The sequence below is a fragment of the Spermophilus citellus genome (assembly GCF_964194105.1).
Source record: "Spermophilus citellus genome assembly, chromosome: 8".
NCBI classification, from domain to species: domain Eukaryota; kingdom Metazoa; phylum Chordata; class Mammalia; order Rodentia; family Sciuridae; genus Spermophilus; species Spermophilus citellus.
The window spans coordinates 104305382-104327519 of NC_138189.1; the positions used below are offsets into that span (position 1 = coordinate 104305382).

Consider the following 22138-nt stretch of genomic DNA (forward strand, 5'->3'; position numbering starts at 1 on the left):
TTACATTTTATTCTAAGTAGCAAATTGTTTCTAAGAAATAGGTTGATGAAATTATAAAGACTTAATGATAGATTTTATAAATGTGTATTATTTTGAGATACACAAAATTTTTCAAAAATATAATATTCTCAGGGATATAAGCAAAAAAACAAAAGAACTAACAAAAGGAAGATTTCTTCAAACAGTGTAACAAAAGCAATTGTCTAGATGTGAGGACTCTCGACTTTAGACATGAAAAGCAAACATGTACTAAGTCGGTTTGTATTTTCACAGGAATAATCTATTACTATTAGTGCCATAAACAGGTTTAATAACTTGCTATGCAGCATTTAACTTCTCTGCTTTTGTTTTTCTTTACTTTTCAAAATGAGAACTAGCTTCTTAAGTGCAAAGTGCATTATAAAATGCAAGAATTTTCATAATATGTTATTGGCCTAGGATATTCTTTTTTTTAACATTGATAACATCCATTTGGAGTAGGTATGACACTGATAAATTGTGGCAATAACAAATTCCCAAATTCAGAGCTTGCTTCCGCTTTCATGGTAAAGACTTTCCCTGGAGAGAGCAGACAATTCAAATGCAAGCTTGCTTCACCCAGAAAGCACAATGTCTGTACATTCTTGAGTTTCATTAACATAACCTGAAAATGAGATCACAGGAAATGTATTAGTGAATAATGGCACATCAAATGAAATTTATTAACTAGCATAAAATCACCCCTATACATAAATCTTTATGAGGAACAATCACCTTTAGCTGGAAAAATACACGTTTATCCTTTTAGGAGAAGACAATGAAATATTAAAGATTTCTGTTTCCTAGACAAATGATTCCTTCAGGTCCCTAACAAGTCTGCTTTAGGATTTCTAAAAACATATAGCTAGTATTTTACCTTTTTTATTGATTTTTCCTGCAACAGACACCGAATTCCTTTTCAACTTGGAGTCGAGGAGGAAGCTGAAACAAACGAACAAACAAACAAAACAGAGCTAGCATCTCTCCATTTTAAGGCTGAATAAAGAAATATGATAAAGTCATGGTTGCCTTTCACAGCCATGGGGAAAACAGCTTTACAGAAGAAACTGGCAAGACAATCTCCATCTTAAAAGAAAACAAAATCATTACAAATCTCAAGTACATCAAAGCCAAAATTTTATTTTGATTTTGAGGGAAAATAACCTGAGCATTGGGAATTTGCTTTCTCTTTACTTTATCCAAAATATTATTCTCAAAAATATATGGCATGATTGTTTAGTACTTCAGATTTTCGTGGAAGAATCTTTGATTGGCAAAGATACTCATAAACTCCTGGATTGTGGTACAACCCACAATTCTGCTGTAGATGAATGAGTGTAATGAATCTCTATCATATAGCTCTATAGTTCATCGGTGGGCCATAAAATGACCCAGAAACACAAAAGCTTCCAACAGTTCTTCAGGGCAAATGATTTTTATGATTACTTATGATTTATTTAAAACAGAAGAGTGCTTAAAGGGTCACTAAAATTAAGAAAACTAAAATTGTTTCATTATGAGAGCTTACCAAGGACTCTAATTTTGAATTTTAGCCAGAAATCTGTCTGCTGTATGACCTTTGGTAACAGTGTAAATTCCCTATATCACATATGTAGATAGTTGGAATAACATGAGTTTTACGAAGGAAAATCTGTGGTCAGGACATTATCAGTGTTGTTTTGAATTGGTCTCTGTTTTCAATTGCTGCTCTCCTTGCTTAGTGTTATTTTTAGCTTCTTGTTAGCAGTTTCTTTCCAATTAAGTTTATGATGTGAAGTAATGCACACTTGTATCAACAATATTTTGGGGCTGTATTTTTCCTATAAGTGGACTTTAAGTACTATCCATTCTGGTGCAAGTATAATCATCATATTCCTATTGTTAAAGCAGATGCGCTTATAATTCCTCTAAGATTTATTTTGTCTGTACATGTTGAGTTCAGTACACTTTGGCTTAAATGCTTTTTTCCCATTTGAGTTTTTTTCTTTTTTTTTTCTCCAAATAATTTCCTTAAATTATGGCTCATACATTTTTGTAGTCAAATGTTCACCTAACCTATTTGGTTCATAATTTATTTCAAAGTACATATAACATAGAAAAATTTTTCATGCCATGTTCTTTATCAAAAGAGAAATTTATCCTCCCCCTACATCCCCTTCCCCTTCCATTTTCCTTCTTTTATTTTTGCAGTACTGGAAATTGAATCCAGCGCCTCACACTTGCTACACAAGTGCTTTACCACTGAGCAATATATCCAGATCTCTCTCTCTCTCTTTTATATTTTATAAAAATTAAATATAACCTACCTTATTGCTGAAGGGATTATTATACAACATATTTTCATTTTGGGAAGTGTTACCTAGAAATACAAACTCTGTTACTCCCTCTACAGTCATTCGCATATGTAATGGTTCACTTATTCAATACTTTAAAAACATGACATATACAAAGTCTGGGATATGGGTCAATAGAAAGATTAGTAAACAGATCAAAAGGGTGTATTGGAAAAGTCCCCTTGGCAAGTGTGCTATTACTTTCTCCTACTCACAGGGATTGACTTGGGTCAGATATGGCAGAGTTACTTCTCTTCAGAAATAATCTTTATAATACCTTTGAGGAACAATCTCCCTTTTTTCATACCTTCTTCATTTTCTTTTCACCATTCACCAGGATTGGCCAGTTGCAAAACATACTTGCTCCTTCTGTACACCATTGACCTATACCATTGCTCCTCCTGGTTTTACCACATGGTTCCTATTTTCCATCCCAACTACAGGACTCAGTCTTATTCCTTCTCCATCCCACAGTCAGCGCTTTGGTTCAGGCTGTAGACAGTTGCCTCTGGATCATTCATTCACCAGTTCTGTAACCGGTCGCTAGATCCTCTCTACCTTCCCAGTATTCAGCACACACTCCTGCCTCATCACATTCAAGTGAATTGCTCTCTCAAATGTTACTCAAATTTCATTTGCTCTATCAATAGTTTCATTTATCCACTGGCCTCCATTTCTGTAAATCATTATCAGTCTTCATAGACCATCTCCATGTACAATTCTTACATTTTACATGTGAGAAAACAAGCCTGGAATAGCTTAAGTCACATGCTACAGGTAACAACTAGTAAGTTGTGAATAGCCAGGTCAGTCAGTCAATGCACATGCTTCTTTCATTCTATTACAATTCCTCTGCCATTGCTATTCTAGAATCACCTAACATTTATGTTGGACATCAAGTTGTTTTACACATAAACGTAAAATCTAGGTGAATGTTTACACTGACCTACCTAGTCATATTGGGTTTTCATTAATGTCAAAATTGGTTTTAATGTAACTTCATTTTAGTCTTAGACTCTTCCATTATTTACAGACACTTACCACTGGGATGATGCACAATGGTGAGTTTATCTAGAAGAAAAAAAAAAACACATTCTACTGAGTTTTATCCAACATTTACCCCAAGGTCTTTTCTTTTTGTTGTCTGACAGTGGTGTATCTTGGTGGCTATGAATCTCGCAGTCTGATTAAAAAAATTACTCACCCTAAATTTATCTCCCTCTGGTCACTAAGCATGAAACCATATCTTTCATTACTTTAATTTTTTTCTCTTCCAACACTTGTCCCAAGGTGTATATGGTTTTAGTTTTGTTTGACAATTAAAAGCTTGCTATTCGGTCTTGAAATTCCTTTAGCCTGAGCTATTCCATTCTTTTAAAACATCAATATTTTTCAGGAATAATTACATATGGTACAATTTAAATATTTCTAAGTGTATACTTTGATGATTTTTGAAAAATCTGAAAATTCACCTACCCACCAAATCAATAGCATACAGATAATTTCATCTGTAGAGAATATTCCCTTATACTCTCATGTCAATCTTCATTGAAACATTACTCATGATAGCCACCAATTTCTATCTCTGTAGATTAGAATTCCAGATAAATGGAATTATATAGCATGTATCATTTGTGTCTGATGATCTTTTACTTAGTATACTGATTGAGATTCATTTCTGTTATCTATAATAGTAAATATCCCTTCTTACTGCTTGAGTAGTACCTTATAGTATAAATACATCATGATATAATTACCCATTTTTCCTGTTCAACTTTTGGATTATTTCCAACAATTCATCTACTATTCTTTTTTATTTTTAGCCTTAGAACACACTGTTTTCTAAATTTATTTACATTCTTTTTCTCCCATCCTCCTTTAGTATGAACATTTTATTTGTAATACCCTTCACCTAATTTATTTCTGCTTGTATAAAATTTTGCCTCCTTTCCCTATCCCATTCTTGTTTATTAAATATACAAAATTTTTACATAGTTCTGAAAGTCAGAAGTATACACAGAGAATTATGGATTTTTTTTTCTTTTTGAGCCAGTTTAGGTTAAGTATTATTTTTGAAGTAATTTGTATTTTTTAGCTAAGTAATAATAAATATAGTGGCAAAAGTTGTTATATTTTCTTAACATGTTTTTAATGCCTATAGGATCTGGTGTGATAACCCACTTTATCTAGTTTCTACTTTGGATAACTTGTTTTCTCTTTTTTCCTTGATAATTCCTTCACAACCTTATCAATTTTATTTATCACTTATAACTTATTTTTGGCTTTGTAAATTCTCCATTTTATTAATTTCTTTCCTTTTTTAAAATTATTTTCTGATATTGTTTCTTTACTCTTGCCTATTTCTAAATGTAAAGTTAAATCATTGATCTAAAACATTTTTGTTTTTTCTATCATAATTTTTATATTTATAAAATTTCCTCTATTAACCACAAAACTATTGGAGTTGCATTCTACACATTTTGATACATTTCTTTCATTATCCTTTGAGTTGAAATATTTTCTTTTCATTTCTTATTTGACCCATTGATTATTTTGAAATGTTATATTTAATTCCTAAAAAATTTAGAGAGATCAGACACGTTCAGGGTGGTATGGCCGTATTTGGGGTAAAAATGGGAGTTCAAAACCCAATTGAGTCAAATGTATGAAAGATGATATATCATGAGCTCTGTAATGTTTTGAACAATCAATAAAAAAAAATTTAGAGAGATTTTCTAGGTAACTAATTTGTTATTTTCTAATTTACTTCTACTGTGGCAAGACAATATGATATCAAAATCTTTCAGGACACATGTGAGGTCTCAATTCTTTTAAGTAAAATAATGTTTGATGGTTCAACATATCTCTCTCTTGGTGGAAGTCCCATGCACACCTTTAACAAACATGAGTTTTTTGGATGCCTTGTTCTGTAAATGTCAATTTGATCAAGTTAGTTGAAGTATAGTTCTGGACTTTTTGTATTTTCATTGATTTTTGTTTATTTGTTCTATTAATTACTAAGAAAAAAGTAAGAATATCTCTGAGCACTGTCAGGTTGCTTCATGAGTTTTTAATTTTGGATTTAGGATAATTATGTCTTCCTAGTTGAACTTCATTTTTGTCATTATGTAATATTCTCTTTTGTCTCTTGCAGTAATCTTTGAAGTTTATTTTGTCTTCTGCTAATGTGACCGTGCCAGCTGTCCTATGCTTACTGTTGGTGTGGCAGATTTGCCACCATCTTTTACTTCCAAATTATCTATGTGTTATATTTTAAATGTATGTCTTTCAGACAGTGGAAACTTAGGTATTGCTTTTTACCCAGTCTGAAAAATAACTGCCTTTTAAATGAGGTATTTAATCCATTTATATTTAACATAAATATTGAAATGGCTCAGCTTAATGCAACCATCTTATTCTTGGTTTTTCACTTATCTGTTTTGTTTAAGTTCCTCTTCTGCTGCTTTCTTGCTTCCTATTTTGTGAATAAAACAATTATTTTTTGTTAGAGCTTTATAGTTCTACATATGGTTGGGTCACCCTGAAAAACTCATACATGTGTGAAAATTGACTTCAGTTCATAATCTCCTCTTTCCTTCAACCTTTCCCCTCTCGTCTTTTCCCTCCTTTCCCATTTTCCTTCTTCTACTTCACTGAACTTCCTTTTGCTCATCTATTAATTTATATTTGATTAGTTCTTTTTTATCCTATTCTTCCCTCTTTATTTCCTTTATTTTACTCTAGCTTCACTCCACATATGAGAGAAAACATTTGACATTTGAGTTTGTGAATTTGGCTAATTTAACTTTGCATAATCTTCTTTATTTCTATCCATTTACTGGCAAATGCCATAATTTTATTCCTTTTTTATGGTTGAGTAGAACTCCATTGTCTGTGTATGTATGTGTATGTATGTATATATATCTCCCACAATTTCTTAATCCATTAATCTACTGGCAGGCATTTGGGTTGATTCATAATTTAGCTACTGGAATTATGCTGCTATGAACATTGAGGTGGCCATGTCAGTGTAATATGATAATTTTAGATCTTTTAGAAAAATACCAAGGAGTGGAATAGCGAGGTCATATGGTGACTCCATCTCTAATTTTTTGAGGATATCCATATTGCTTTCCAGAGTATTTGTACTAGTTTGTAGTCCCACCAACAATGTACAAGTGTACCTTTTTCCTCAGAACAATGCTAGTTTTTATTTTTATTGTTGTTTATATTCTTGATTTTTGCCATTCTGATTGGAGTGATATGAAATCTTATTTCAGATTTTATTTGCATTTCCCTGATTGCTAGAGATGTTAAACATTTTTTCAAGTGATCAACATTTTCCAACATACTTATTAGAAATTTGTGTTTCTTTTTTTGAGCAGGTTCTGTTTAATTCTTTTGCCCATTTATTGATTGGGATTTTTTTTTGTGTGTGTGTATGTGTGTGCTTTGAGTTCTTTGTATCCTAGAAATTAATGCCCTGAGGTGTAGGTGGCCAAGATTTATCTCATTCCATAAGGCTTTCTCTCTTTTCATGATTTTAATTATTTAATTTGCTGTACAGAGCTTTTAGTTTAATAGCATCCTACTTACTTATTTTATTTCTTATGCTTTGGGGATCTTGTTAAGGAAGATGGCACCAGCACCTACATGATGGAGTGTTGACTCTATGTTTTCTTGTAGCAGTTAAAAAGTTTCTGGTCTATGATCCTAGGTCTTTGATCCATTGTGATTTAGGTTTTGTGCAGGTTGAGACAGAGAGAGAGAGAGAGAGGGATCTAATTGCATTTTTCTACAATACTATTTGTTTAAAAAAGGCTGTCATGATATATTTTTTGCATCTTTGTCAAATATCAGACAGCTATGGGCATGTGGATTTATCTCTGTGTCTTCTATTCTGTTCTGTTGGTCTACATGTCTGTTTTGATTCCAATACCATGCTGTTTTTGTTAGCACAATTCAGAAGCATAATTTCAGATCAGGTATTGTGATGCCTACTGCTTCACTTTTCTTGCCTAGTATTGCTTTGTCTATTCTGGATCTATTTTCTTTCAAATGAATTTAAGAATTTTAAAAATAATTCTTTGAAGAAGGTAATATGGATTTATGATGATTGCATTGAATCTGTATATTGCTTTGGTAGTAAGGTCATTTTGATTCTGCCTATCCAAGAACATGGTATAACTTTCCATCTTATAAGACCTTTTTCAGTTTTTTCCTCAGTATTTTAAGGGATAATTGATATGGGAGCAGACGTCTCTGTGATCTCAATAAGACATTGGCCAAAAGGATGGACTATACATATAGCTCCTGCTATTTAAAAACTATTAGTCAGATTTCTAAGCCTGCCCAGAGTACCCAGTTCTTCAATGGAAAGATGAAGACAGCAACACAGGACTTTTATAACCTATGTCCTTCAAAGTTTGCCAGTAAATTTATGGGGTTGTGATATATTAAGCAATATGGGAGTTTTATTAATGAATCGTAATTTAGTGGTAACTTCTCAAATGCTTAATCAAGGATTTATCTCTACTAAAGACCTGGGAAAAGATCAACAGAGAAGGTGTGCACCTATACCACAGTCTCCTCAGCAAGGATGACGTGGATTGGGATATTTACCTAATCAGCCTTTTTAATGAAGGCATTGATCTCTTCTTGGACCCAGAAAAATAAATTGGCTGTCTGATGATCCTGTCTGAGTTGATCAACAGCCCCTCACAGGGGAAAAACTTTGAGTGGTTCATATGTTAATTCAAGAACAGCTTCAAGCTGGCCACATTGAACCTAATTTTAGCCCATGCAATTACCTCAATTTTTGTAATAAAGAAAAAATCTAGTAAATGGAGATTGTTACAAGATCTCAAGCAATCAATTGGAATTAATGGGTGCTTTAGAGCCTGGGCTTCCTTTTCCTGCAGCTATTCCTTTTGATCAGCAATTAATAGTAATAACTTTGAAAGATTGTTTTTCACTATACCTTTGCATCCAACAGAGTATAAGAGATTTGCATTTAGCATCCCAGCTGTGAATTTCAAGGACCCTGTAAAAGGTTACTGCTGGAAAGTTTTTCCCCAAGAAGGTTCTACTCATCAAACATGGTGGTCCTGGAGCCAAAGTGCAAATGACTAAAGATTGGACTGGATGTGTTGATCCAGACCCCAGCAGGAACAACAGGCTGAGGAGGAAGAGGAGAAGGCCAACTTGCCAACATGGGCACAACTAAAGAACCTGACATATCAGGTTGAGTGGATGATTGAACAAAGGGAGGTGCTAAGTCTCCAATCACAATATTTGTGGCTATGTTTGCTCAACTGAGCTGCTAGGTAAGTGGAGTTTATAGGGAAACTTATTGGACCTATTTTCCAGATCCACATTTAGTATACCTAGCGGTGTGGACTTGAGAATCCATCCCAGTATTTACAGACAAACACATGACACTTATTCATGTAACTGGATTTAGTTATACTGGCTACAGTGGGAATCTACTTATATGTTGGTTCCATGATAAACATGCTGGCTGTTTAAAAGTAAACTTTGAGGAAAAGATGGCATATGGGGGACATAGATCAGCTAATCACACTGGCCCCTGGGACTTAAGATCATATGTCTGGACACTTATTAAAATGGGACTTTCTCAAAACAAGCCAGTCATTCTCATAGAACATCCACCAATACCTTACCACCCCAGTCATTCTGTAATAGAATTTGGCACCTTTCCTAAATGGATGGAATGTGCAAATATCTTGCAAGTGTAACATGAAGTCTCTAGAAATGGTGGATATATTTTATATTGGTCTCCAAGAATTGATAAGAGACAGCTACATCAGGATTCCTTGACTCCTGGAGGATTTGTTGGTGATGTCCTGACTTTGCGTGATGGTGGCATGCAAAATGATCTGTGGCACTTAATAGTTGCCTCAGATTTTCTCCAGCACACAGAAGGCCACAAGCTTGACTTTATAGACAGGAACTGCAAAGAGGGCTTTGCTATGGCCTGTGGGCCTGTGTTCAATCTCCTTATGCTTTAATTTCTGGACACATAGGAGTAAAAAGAAAAGGAGAAAAATATCATGTGTGCTGTAATCTAACCAACTGTATCACCAGATATAATAGAAGGAAAGGAATAATCATTCTTTACCAACCCTCCTTTGTTTTACTTCTAGCTAAAATTTCAGGGCCATGGTAGGCTGATGTTGGAATTCAAGTTTTAAAACAGATGCATGCCCAGCTAGACAGACCCTGATTATGCTATTGGATTTATAGTTCTTAGAGTAGTTGTTTTAATATTCTTTATAGCCTCTACTGTGAAAGTTTCTGTGTCTTATCTCAAAACATTTAAAATGCTCATTTTCTTGATAATTTGGCTCAAAATGCTTCCAAGGCCCTACATTATCAGATAAATATTGATGAAAAGATTGAGACTAAATTAAATTCTTTGGAAGCTATTGTCCAAAGAATTGGAAATATTGAAAATGAATGTTCCACTCCCAAATTTAATCAAAGGCTTAGTTGCCATGCTGGCTATAAGTATGTCTGCATTATTGCAGCCAAATATAATGTTTCCCAATGGAGTTGAGAAAAGGTAAAAAAATCATCTAATGGGAATTTGGCACAGCAATAATAACAGTTTGGGTTTTTTGGACTTACATCATCACATTCAGGATATTCAGTATAGCATGCTTGATCCCCTGGATCCTGCATTTTTAGCTGAACAAATACTTCATGACTTAAATGGTTTTAATTCTGGAAATAAGTTGAAACATTCCATGTGGTATATTTTTGGGATGATATGTTTGCTACTAATTCTCTTTTGTGTCATAATAATAGGTTGCTGTAACTTCAGAGAGGAGATCTGGGAACTTCAAGTTACTGCATTTTAAAAAATAAAGAAGGGGGAGATGTTGAAAGCAGTTAATAAATCAATGCTTTGAATTATGCAAAACCTGGACAATGAGGCATTGCTTCTGGGAATCTTGTGGTGTGAAAGTGTCTGGGGGAATGTCCATTTGCAAAAATCATGGCTCCATTAATTCCAATTAATTGCTTGATTCTATGCTTGTCAAGGAATTTGCTAGTTTAAAAAGCCTTAGTTTCAAATCCCAGCTGCCCAGAGGTAAAAGAGATGGGCATAACCTGCTAAGCCTCAACCATATTGTTTTTCTCAAACTTCATCCTTATTACCTCAAGAATCTTTTCATACTGAAGCCCTTTGGTGTTCCTACCTATAAAAATAAAATGCATATTCTCATTTTTTTTGTTACAGCCATTGTCCACCAGAGCTGGATCATCTCCCACTTTTCACTAATAATTGAGTCTTGTCTTATTTCTATAATTTTAATGAATTTTCTTAATCTAGCTCACTACTTGTGTTGGTCAACTGTTTACCCACTGCACTGGCTGCAGCAGATGACAAGTATTCTATAATTTTCATTGTAGATCACTTTTATATCCTTAGATTAATTATTAGATTAATTCCCAAGTTTTCACTTTTTTGAGGTTATTGTAAATGGGATGATTTCTCTGATTTCTTCCTCTGCTGAGTCACTGTTGGAATTTATGTTCATTAACTTTATACACTTTGTTAAACTCATTTATAAGCTCTAGAAGTCTTCTGTTGGAGTTTTTGAGCCTTCTAAATATAGCATCATATTGTTCTCAAATAGAGATAGTTTGACTTCTTCTTTCCCTATTTGTATCCCTTTGATTCCCTTTTCTTGCTTAATCACTCTGGCTGATGTTTCAAGGACTACATTGGATAGGAGTGCAAGAGTGAACAGCCTTGTCTCTTTCCTGATTTTAGAGGAAATGCTCTAAAATAGTCTTTCTCCGTTTAGTATGATGTTGGCTTTGAGTTTTTCAGAAATGATCTTTACAATGTTGAGTTAAATTCCTTCAATCCCTACCTTCTCCAGAATTTTTAACATGAATGGGAATTGGATTTTATAAAAGTCCTTTTCTGCATCTGTTGAGATAATTGTGTGGTTTTTGTTGTTAATTCTGTTTAAGTGATGAAGTATACTTATTGATGTGTGTATATTGAACCAACTTTGCATCCCTTTAATGAAACTCACTTTATCATGGTGTATAATCTTGTTGATATGTTTTTGAATACAATTTAATAATATTTTATTAAATATTTGTGCATCCATGTTCATAAGGGATATTGGTCTGTAGTTTTCTGTCCTTGATGTGCCTTTGTCTGGTTTTGGTATCAGGGTTACAGTGGCTTCATAGAATATATTTGTGAGTGTTGCCTCTCTTTCATTTTCATGAGTAATTTGAGAAAGATTGGTGTTAGTTATTCTGTAAAGGTCTGGTAGAACTCAGCTGAGAAAGCATCAGGTCCTGGGCTTTTTTTTTGGAAGGATTTTAATTGCTATTTTAATTTCATTACTTGATATTGATCTGGTTAGGTGTTCTTTATCTACCTGATTCAATTTGGGAAGGTCATATGTGTCTACAAACTTGTGAATGTCTTCCAGATCTTTCAGTTTATTGAAGTTAAATTTTCAAAATAGGTTCTGATAATCCTTTGGATTTCAAAGGATCTGTGGTAAGATCTCCTCTTTCTTTGTGATCTTGTTGATTTGTTTCTCACACTTTCTTTTGGTTAGTTTGGGTAAGTTTTGTCAATCTTATTCATTTTTTTCAAAGAATCAACTTTTTGTTGCTCTGATCCTATATATTGTTTTCCTATTCTCAATTTCATTGATTTCAGCTCTGATCTTATTTACTCCTTGGCTTCTACTGGTTTTGGCATTAGTTTGCTCTTTTTAAGGTCCTGAGGTGTAACACAAGTTTATTTATTTGAAATTTCTCTAGTTTTTTTATGTAGGTACTTAGTGCTATAAATTTTCCTCTTATAACCATTTCATACTCTCCCACAGGTTTTGATGTTGTATCTGTTCTCATTACTTTCTAAGAATTTCTTGATTTTTATTCTCATTTCTTCTTTGATCCATTCTTCCTTTGAGGGAGTATTTTTCAATCTGCATGTGTTTATGTGGTTTCTGTTATTTTTCTTGCTGTTGATTTATAACTTCATCTCATTATGATCTTCAAACAATTTTTTTTTAGTGCTTCATTAAATTTTCTTTTCTGTTTTCATAGATATACTTCTTTTTTGTTTATTTTTAGAGGTTGCTTTCTGACTAAAATCAGTAATTTTAATTTTTCAGATAGATAAATATCTATCCATTTATGTTTCATGCCTCATGTTTGACTCCTCATACTTCCAACTTTATCCCTTCCTCTTAACTTCATATTCTACAGCATACTTTATCATGTAAAACTTTTGCAAACACATAGTTTGTCTTATCTGCAACCTCTTTTCTTTTTGTGCTTGTTTTAATCTTTTCTCTCTCTCACATGCTTTGATCTCTAAATTAAGTTTTAGTATTTGTTATTGTTTTTGAGATAGTTTATAAAAAGAAATAAAAGGTAATATTTTATATCAATCTGCTTTGTATAATTCTCAGCATTATTTTTCCCTTAGTACATATTTAAGCTTATTTTCTTGAATATGTCTTTCAACCTGTATGGCATTCTTTAGTGTTTATTTTATTGAAGTTTTACTATGAATTCTCTTATTTCATTTCTCTTCAGGTGCTTTGAAAAATTTTCTCTTATCTTGACTTAACGTAGTTTAACCACAAGTTGCTTAGTTGTCACTTTTTTAACAATTATGTTATTTGTGGGTTTTTAAAAAATTTCTTAGAAATCCATAAAGTGGTTTACATAAAATTTGGACATTAAGTTTTTGGACATTATTTCTTTCAAAATGTTTTGTCTTATTCTGTGGCTCTACCTAATCACATGCATAATAAAGTGTTGTATTATCTTAAATGTCCTTGGGAATTTATTCATTTTTGAAGTTCTTTTATCTCCCTGCTCATCATATTGGGTAATTTCTATTGCTTTATATTCATATTCACTAACTATTACTTTGCTATAGTCAATTTGCTGATGAGCTCATCTGATACCTTTTTCATTTTTATATTATAATTTTATTTTCTACAATTTTTACTTTTTCCTGTATGTAGTTTCAGTTGATATTTCCTATTTATTCACTTACTCAAACCATTTGTTTTCATTAGTTAAGTATTTTTATAAGAGCTTCTTTAAATTCTCCATCTGCTAAGGTCAACAATGGTGTCATCTCAGGTTCAGGTTCTGTTGATGGTTTTCTTTTTCTTTACTATAGATGCCTATATCTTTGTATGTCATAGTTTTTCCTTATTTTGAAAATTGAATTCTGCCAATTATAATCTGTTGCATATTATGAATTTTGTAATATTCCTCAGATGGCCTAGATTCTTTTTTAGCAGAAGTTTCAAATTTTGACATGTGGTTATGTAGGTTTCATCTTATTCTGTTGTTGATATCAATTTGTAGAAAGCCCAGGTGTTTTGTGGGCTTGGAAGGACCCAGCACACAAACCCTGTCTCTGATATGCATCTTGTAGGGATGAGCTTTAGGCTTTGTTGGGGTGCATCTAGAGGAGTTGTTACTCTAAGTCATGGTCCTTCCTCTGTACATCTTTTGAATGTCACAATAGGATTCTAGGTGTTTTAAGTGGGCAAGACAGTAACACAGCCTCAACAGGTCTTTTCTGTAGCTCTGCTCAACCTCTAGTGCTTCTGCTTGCTTTCAATGCCCTAGACATTGCCCTCTTATATGCCTTGAGTGGTTTAACTTTGCACTTACAGCTCATCTTTCAGCTTTAGGCTTGAGGAGCCCCTCACATGGGTCTCTGAGGCCATTCCTCTTCAATGACCCACCACATACAATCCAGTAGCTTCAGCTTCCCTGATCTACAGTCTCTATAATATTCATCTGCCCATTGTATATTTTCTGAAATCAGAAGCTTCCTCTCTTTGACTAATATTAATATTCTGTACAATGAGAGTTTATGTCTGGTACTATTTGTTCCATTGTGGCTGAAAGGAGAACCAATAGATTCTTGGTAAAGATGCCAATGATTAAGAACACTGATTTTGAATTCAAACAGAAATGGGTGGTAGTTTCTTCATGTCCTTGGTTGTTTTTGTTTTATTTTTTAGTTTTTCAAAGCCTGTTCCCTTATTTATAGATTAGGAATAAGTCCTCCATAATAGGGTTATTATAAGAAACAACAATGTGTAGTATGTGCTCTGTAAATATTAGCTGCTGCTACTGCTACTACTACTACTACTACTACTACTTCATGTTCCTTGGTAAAATTATCTACAAAAGTTTTAATTTTAGAAGTTATTAAAATTTAATCTTATTCTGCATTAGAATGAAGGTTTGTGGGGTTCAGATGTCTATTAATCTGACCCATGTTCATGACCTTAATTAGTTTAGAAAGTATATCTCTGTTTTAGAAAGTATTTCTGAAAGAGCTTAAAGAATTATCTAGGGGAACATAAAGTGCTCAATAATATGAAAAGAGAAATGAATTTCCACATGGTGAATTTCAACATGAAGCACTAGCTAAAAGCTACACAATATTATTGAAAATGGAAGAGATAGAAGCTTTCAAGCCTTTTTAGTGGTTGTTAGTTTTTAATTAACTGTGCAATAGGAGAGATTTGGGAAAAGAATGGTCAGATAGTGACAACATAATTTATTAGCAATTTTAGAGTGTGTTGTTCATCTTTGGAGAAGATTTACCATCTTAATAATGTTTGGTTTGTATTAACATTGAGTACTGCCCCCCACCAGAACAACTGTTAATTATTAGTGTGGGGAACATGCATTGCCAAGAAATATATGAGTGCTAGGAAAAGTCAATCTGAGATTTATAATTTGAATTATTCACATGTGGATAATTGTGAGAATAAACTACTTTGAGAAAATTCTACCTTATTAAACACGTGACTCCTTAATTATTTGAGTCCCTGAGTAATGGCAAATAAAATAACTGAAGCAGAATTATCTTATTTGTAACTATCAAAAGTAAGAAATGGCATTGATCAAAGGTCCACTGTGGGATACAGAATAGAAATGTTAACTCACACAAGCATTTCCAGATATATATAAAAAAATTCACTGTTGTTCTCCAGACAAGGAACCTGAGAACCAGAGTTTAAAACTCTTTCAGGGTCAGGCAGGTGGAAAGTGATGAGGTATAGTTATGAACTTAGGTCTATTTGACTACACAGTCCCTGTGTTTTCTATTCTATTTGTATTTTTGAGCCAAATTTCACTTACCATAGAAATGTTCTTCTTCTGGCCTTTTCCCAATAATGCTATCTCGGAGTTGACGTAGTTTTTCCTGAATGAGAACACAGGACATAGAGTATAGAACCAGGACACAGAAGTCAAGGGTTAAAATTTTTTCATGGATCAAGATGTAACATTGGCTACCATTATCAACACCATCACAACTCATTGGTATTAATGTTCTACTTAGGATGTCCCAATCACCATCCTTGGTACTTTTCATGTATTTTCTTACTTAATTCTCAGCCCTTTATGGATTGGATGTAAAATATCCTCATTCCATTTTACAGACATAAAGACTAAGGTACAGAGATGTTAAGTAACTGTGCCAAATCAGACAGTAATAAGTGGTAGAGTCAGGATTGTAACCATATCCTAATGCCTTCAGGATTTGTTTTCCCACCTTAACACGTGTGGGGTCTACCACATTGGCTGTTTGGTGTCCATTATGGTTTGGATATGAGGTATTACCCTTAAGGTCCTATGTTAATACGGGGATTTTCAGAGGTGAAATGATGGGAGTGTGAGAATTGTAACTTAGTCCATCCAAATTTAAATGGATGGACTCTTGGTGCCTGTAGGCAAGTGGAGCATTTCTGGAGGAGGTGATTCACTGGTGGCATGGCCTGGAATGCTGCATTTCATGTGGCCTGTTCTTTCTCTCTGCTTCCTGGCTGCCATAAGGGGAGCAGAGCTTCTCCACCAGACCCTTCCACCATGTGCTGCCTCATCTTGAGCCCAGAGCAATGGAGTCAGCCATCTATGGACTAGATCTCTGAAACTATGAGCCCCAAATCAACTTTCCTCCTCTAACTTGTACTTGTCAGATATTTTGGTAGTAGCATATGAAGCTGACCAACACAGTGTCCCAAAGCAGAAAAGCTACACAGTGATGGTTTACAATTGCCTGAGCCCATCTTGTCTCTGTAGGATATTATTATTTCCTTGTGTTTTAGTTCTTGGAATTAGGTACTCAGGAGAAAATGATGTCTACCGAGATTCTCCTTCTTAGCACATTTGTGATCCTTTTTTATTTTATTGATATTCTATATTGAACATCTATTTTTTCACAGGAAAGAAAAAAAAACTAGCATTCAATAAATCTCTTTTTAGAAGACAACCTGAGATAGAGCATTTTCCTCATGTGTTTCCCTAGAGTCCTAGAAACTATTTCCATTGCTTTACAGATCTTCGCCTCTGAGTGGAACCACACTTTTTAGGCCATGATGTGATGAGGAGTGAGAAGAGCAAAAAGCATTCACTTTCTCCACTATCTCCTCTCCATTGCCGGGGATCTTACATGGGTCTTCATTATTCTGAAAACTCTTCTACCATTAATTCCATTTGTGTCATTTTCAATAAAAAATATAATTTCACAGTTACCGCTGATTAACTCATCCCCAGGAAAAAAAGACTACTTTTGCAACTGTAAGAGAATATTTAAAACTATGTGGAAATGAATTTGTGTGTGTGAGAGTGTGTGTTGGGGACCAGGGAGAATATTCTTTTTAAATTTTTTTTTCTGTTTGGACATTTGTTGAGGCCCCTCTAGTGAGTACTAATTTCTCTAATAGTATTCAAACAGAGTCACTAAGTGTTGGCCTCTTATAAAAAGTAGTCTTAGTGTCTGGTGGCCTACATTTATAGGTTAAACAAAAAAACCCACATTTTTTCATAGATGCTTGTTTATTCTCCCATTATCCTTCTATGTCAAATTAGTCAGATCTGTTTCCATGTAGAGAGTACGGTTTACCTTAAATTTTTTTTCAAAAATAAGACTGGATATAAACATTCAGACAAAATACAAACAACCAGGAGTTTAATAAAACAACTAGTGAAATCATTTCCAAGAAATGAGATTACTCTCAACTGAAATCTTTATTAAAGTGTTGAGGAAGATAAATATGCTTGACTTACTTCATCAAAACCTGTAAAATGTAGCACTGCTAGGAAAATGTTTAGTAGGTTTGTATTTATGCAGATTTTGCATTATTTCAGGATAAGGGGATATGATGATGATGATGATATTGGAAAGGGTGGAGAAGCAATGTTGTAACTCTGATCATGAGCAAAAACAGTTTCAGAACGTTGCAATGGGTGTTGTTTAGCATTTGCTTGGCAAAATAACTCTCTTTACTTAGCATTGCAAAATCTGGACAAGGTCCAGCAATCATTCCACCACCAGAACCGCCCTTAGGTGGTTTCTGACAAGGTGCCATTTCAGATATATTTGGAAAGTCCCTTTGTCTACACTGTCTCTTGCCTCTATGCCACATTGTTTGAAATTTCATCATTGTGACTCATTTTTTTTATTGTTTAAAAAGTGTTCTCCTAAGCATTACCTTTAAAATAAAAATCATTTCCTGGTGAATGTAGCATATGAAACTATTATTATTTGTATTTTGGCCTAAATTCGCTTATTAAGCATGTTTAATCAAATAGCTACCTTAGAAGTGGCTTCTGAGGCAATAAGTTTTCCTGTGATGAGAAGAAAAAAATATGATAATATTTTGGGAGTGGCAAGGACTGTGTGAGAGATAGAATGTGGTCCTGACACCCTTCACTGAGTTATAATGATATATTTGGTTTACATTCTTATCTCAGTGACTCCTCCTTCAATCTTCTCTTAGTATATAAATTATATTTGCAGAAGACATGGTTATTTCAGCTTAATATTTTTGGAAGTTTTCTATAAATCCTGCCTGATATATACATGTTTTTACCCACTCCTTGCAAAGACTACGGAGAAAGAAAATAAAACATATTACATTTAGGGCAATTCCTTGATGTGATTTCTGTCATTTTCTTGCTCTGTTAAGCCTGGTTTATATTACACTCTTTGGAATGAAGAGCATGTTTGTGTAAAGAGGCTTCACCTTAATTTCAACAATTAGATTTCAAAAAACATTCGCTGTAGTACAGATGGGTATTATAAGCTCATTTGCCATTCAGTTTGATACATTGGGTTACAGGACTGAGTTTGAATAAATGAACTAGTAAATATGAAATTTGGATATTATTTTCAAATTTTTAATTGGTTGTTTGAAGCATAATTCAATGACTAGTTAAAAACAAAAGAAGAGTTACCTGTATTTCTTGTGAAGACTAAACATTTACAAAGAGTTTAGGAGTTCCATAAATGAGAGGATATTACAGAAAAGATTGGGGTCAGTATTACCTGCTGAATTATTTCCAAGCCACTCTTTTCCATTTGCCAGTGCTTAAATTTCTCCAGAGCTTCATCCACAGATATTTTCCCTTTCTTGACTTTCTCCTGCAGGAGAATGAGCTCTTCCTGCCCAGAGGCCAGATAGCCGCTTGCAGTAGAAAAGGCTGGACTCTCTGTCCGAGCTTTGTCTACAAAATGAGGGGAGGGTGTTTTAAAGGGCAGTCAACATATGGAAAATTGGGACAAAATACACTTTTAAAGGACACTCTTAAAATAAGCCATTGGTGTTTCTCATTCTTAACTGTGTACAAGTAGTTACCAAATAAACCAGTACAAACCAGTGCATTTTTTCCTAAGGATGGTGGGGCTTGTTTGGCATCTAGTATTACAAGTAAAATAATGTATTTCAGCACTGAAAAATATAAAGGCACAGGAGAGAGAAAAAAGCTGAAACAGAAGTTCTAACTGTGTTATTTGTAGGACATGTCATTTTCTTGTTCTACCCAAATTGAACCACGAAGACCCAGAAAACCTAAACAGATATAAAAATGAGCAATGATGTTGAAACAATAATAAAAATTCTCCCAACAAAGCAAAGTCCTGAATTAGACTGGCTCCCTGCTGAAGTCTACCAAACTTTTAAGGAAAAATTAATATCAATTCTTCTTAAATCATTCCAAAAATTTTGAAAAATAATGAATTTTTCCAAACTCATTCTACAAGGCCATCATTATCCTTATTCTGAAACCAACAAGGACACAACAACAACAACAACAACAAACCTATATACCAATATCCCTGATCAACATAGATATAAAAATTCTTAACAAAATGCTAGCATTTCAGACCTGATTCTTACGGTTTTAATATTATGTGCCCCGCCCCCCCCCCAAAAAAAAAGCTTGTGTGTGAAACAATGCAAGAAACTTTAGAAGTGAAATGATGGGGTTATGATACCTTAACCTCATGAATGCATTAATCCACTGATAGAGATTAACTATAGGCAGGTAAGGTGTGACTGGAAAAGATGGGTCATTAGAGGCATGCCTTTGGGATTTACATTCTGTCCCCAACAAGAATACTTTCTCTCTCTGCTTCCTACTGCCATGTCCCTACCTGTTTCCTCTCCTACACTCTTCCACCATGATGTTCTGCCTCACCTCACACCCCAAGGAATGGAACCAGCTATCTATGATCTGAGACCTCTGAAACTATGAGCCCTCAAATAAACTTTTGTTCCTTTAAAACTGTTCTTGTTGGGTCTTTTAGTCACAATAGCAAAAAATCTGACTAAAACCCCAACAGTATATCAAAAGGATCATTCAGCATAATCAAATGGGATTTATCCCAGGGATAAATATGCCATCAGCAAAATGCAGGACAAAAATCATATAATTTAAATAGATATAAAAAGAGCATCTGGAAAAATTCAACACCCTTTTATGATAAAAACTGAATAGTTTAGGCATTGAAGGATTGTACCTAAACATAATAAATACTGCATACAATCAACCTATAACCAACATCATACTGAACAGGGAAAAGCTGAATGCATTTCCTCCAATATCTGAAATAAGACAGGAATGTTCAAGGCCACTGCTCTTACTCAAAATTGTACCAGAAGTCTTTGACAGAGAAAGTAGGCAAGAAAAACAAATAAAAGGTATACAGATAGGAAAGAAGGAGCGAAGGAAGTCAAATTATCCTCATTTTCAGATGAGATGATTCTATGTATTGAAAAACCTAACAACTGCACTGAAAGACTATTGGAACTGATAAATTCAGCAAAACCATATGATACTAATCAGCATACAAAAATCAGTAGCTTTTTCATACACAAATAATGAGATTACTAAGAAAGAAATCATGAAAGCAAAATCATAATAGTTATAAAAAGTAGAATATCTAGAAATCAATTTAACCAGGGAAGTTAAATACCTCTACAATGTAAATTACCAAATTCTAATAAAAAATTTAAAGAGGACACACAAAAAAGGGAAAGACTTCCCATGCTACTGGATCAGAGAATGAATATTGTAAAAATGTTCAGACTACCTAGAACAATCCACAGATTCAATGCAATCCCCATTAGAATATCAAAGGGATTCTTCATAAGACTAAAAAACACAGTATTACGTTCATATGAAGCACAAAGGATATCAAAGAACCAAGGCCATCTTGACCAAAAAGAACTAAGTTGGTCAGTTCCACATTAGCTGACTTCGATGTATACTGAAAGTTATACAAATCAAAACACACAAAGACCAGTGTAACAGAGTAGAGTCAGAAGTAACCTTATATATTTAAAGTCAACTGATTCTTCACGAAGGTGCTAAAAGTGCACACAGGAGAAGGATGGCCTCTACAATGAATGATTCTGGGAAAACTGGATATTCACATGTAGAAGACTGAGACTTGCTCCCTCTCATCCTATAAAAAAGAAACTCAAAATGGATTGAATACCCGAATGAAAGACATGAGACTATGAAATTAGCAAAAGAAAACACAGAGGAAATGCTTTAAGATATGGGTATAGGTAGCAAGGTTTTTGGATAAAATAACAAAGGAAAAACTAATAAGTGGTATTATATCAAACTAAGAAATTTCTGTACATCAAAGAACGAAGAAACAATCTACAGTTGGGAAAATTCTTTGCAAAGCATTCATCAAAGAACTAATATGCAGAATATATAAATAATTTAAAAAACCCAATAACAAAAACCAAATAATCCAATTAAAATGGCCACACAATATGAATGGGCACTTTCTCAAAAGAGGAAACACAATGGCAAACAAATGCATGAAAAAATGCCCAACTTCATTAGCTTTCAGGGAAATAGCAAGTCAAAACCACAGTGAGATAACAGCTCATCCCAGTTAGACTATTGTATAAAAGTTAAAAATAAAAATGCTGGCAAGGATGTGGAGCAGAGGGAACTCATATACACTGTTGGTGTGAATGTCAATGATCACATCCATTATGGTGCTTTCTTAAATAATTAAAATAGAACTACCGTATCATATAGCTATCCCACTTCTGAGTATACATACACTCAAAGGAAATTATATCAGCACACCAAAGAAACACCTGTATGCCTGTTTATGGCTGCACTTTTCACAATGGCTAAGATATGGAATTAACCTTGATGCACATTAATAGGTGAACGGAAAAGAAATGCTGTGTATACTCTCCCTCTCATACACACACACACAAACACACACACGCACATGCACACGCACATCCTCACATACAGTATATCAAAAGGATCATTCAGCATAATCAAATGGATTTATCCCAGGGATAAATATGCCATCAACAAAATGCAGGACAAAATCATATAATTTAAATAGATATAAAAAGAGCATATTATTTGGGTATTGAAAATGAATAATCTATCAGTTGCAGCAA

At 33.9% G+C, this 22138-nt stretch overlaps 1 protein-coding gene across 1 annotated transcript in view; it reads right to left on the minus strand.

The window, feature by feature from the left end:
• Positions 1 to 508: 508 nt before the first annotated feature.
• Positions 509 to 22138, minus strand: part of BANK1 (B cell scaffold protein with ankyrin repeats 1) — a 299134-nt gene continuing 277504 nt past the window's right edge. The window contains exons 12-17 of the mRNA XM_081304567.1: positions 18739 to 18917; positions 15549 to 15612; positions 3393 to 3422; positions 2325 to 2377; positions 896 to 960; positions 509 to 643 (exon numbers count right to left, since the gene is read on the minus strand). Coding sequence (XP_081160693.1) covers positions 901 to 960; positions 2325 to 2377; positions 3393 to 3422; positions 15549 to 15612; positions 18739 to 18917 — 386 coding nt within the window. The 3' untranslated portion in view covers positions 509 to 643; positions 896 to 900. The remainder of the gene's footprint in view (positions 644 to 895; positions 961 to 2324; positions 2378 to 3392; positions 3423 to 15548; positions 15613 to 18738; positions 18918 to 22138) is intronic.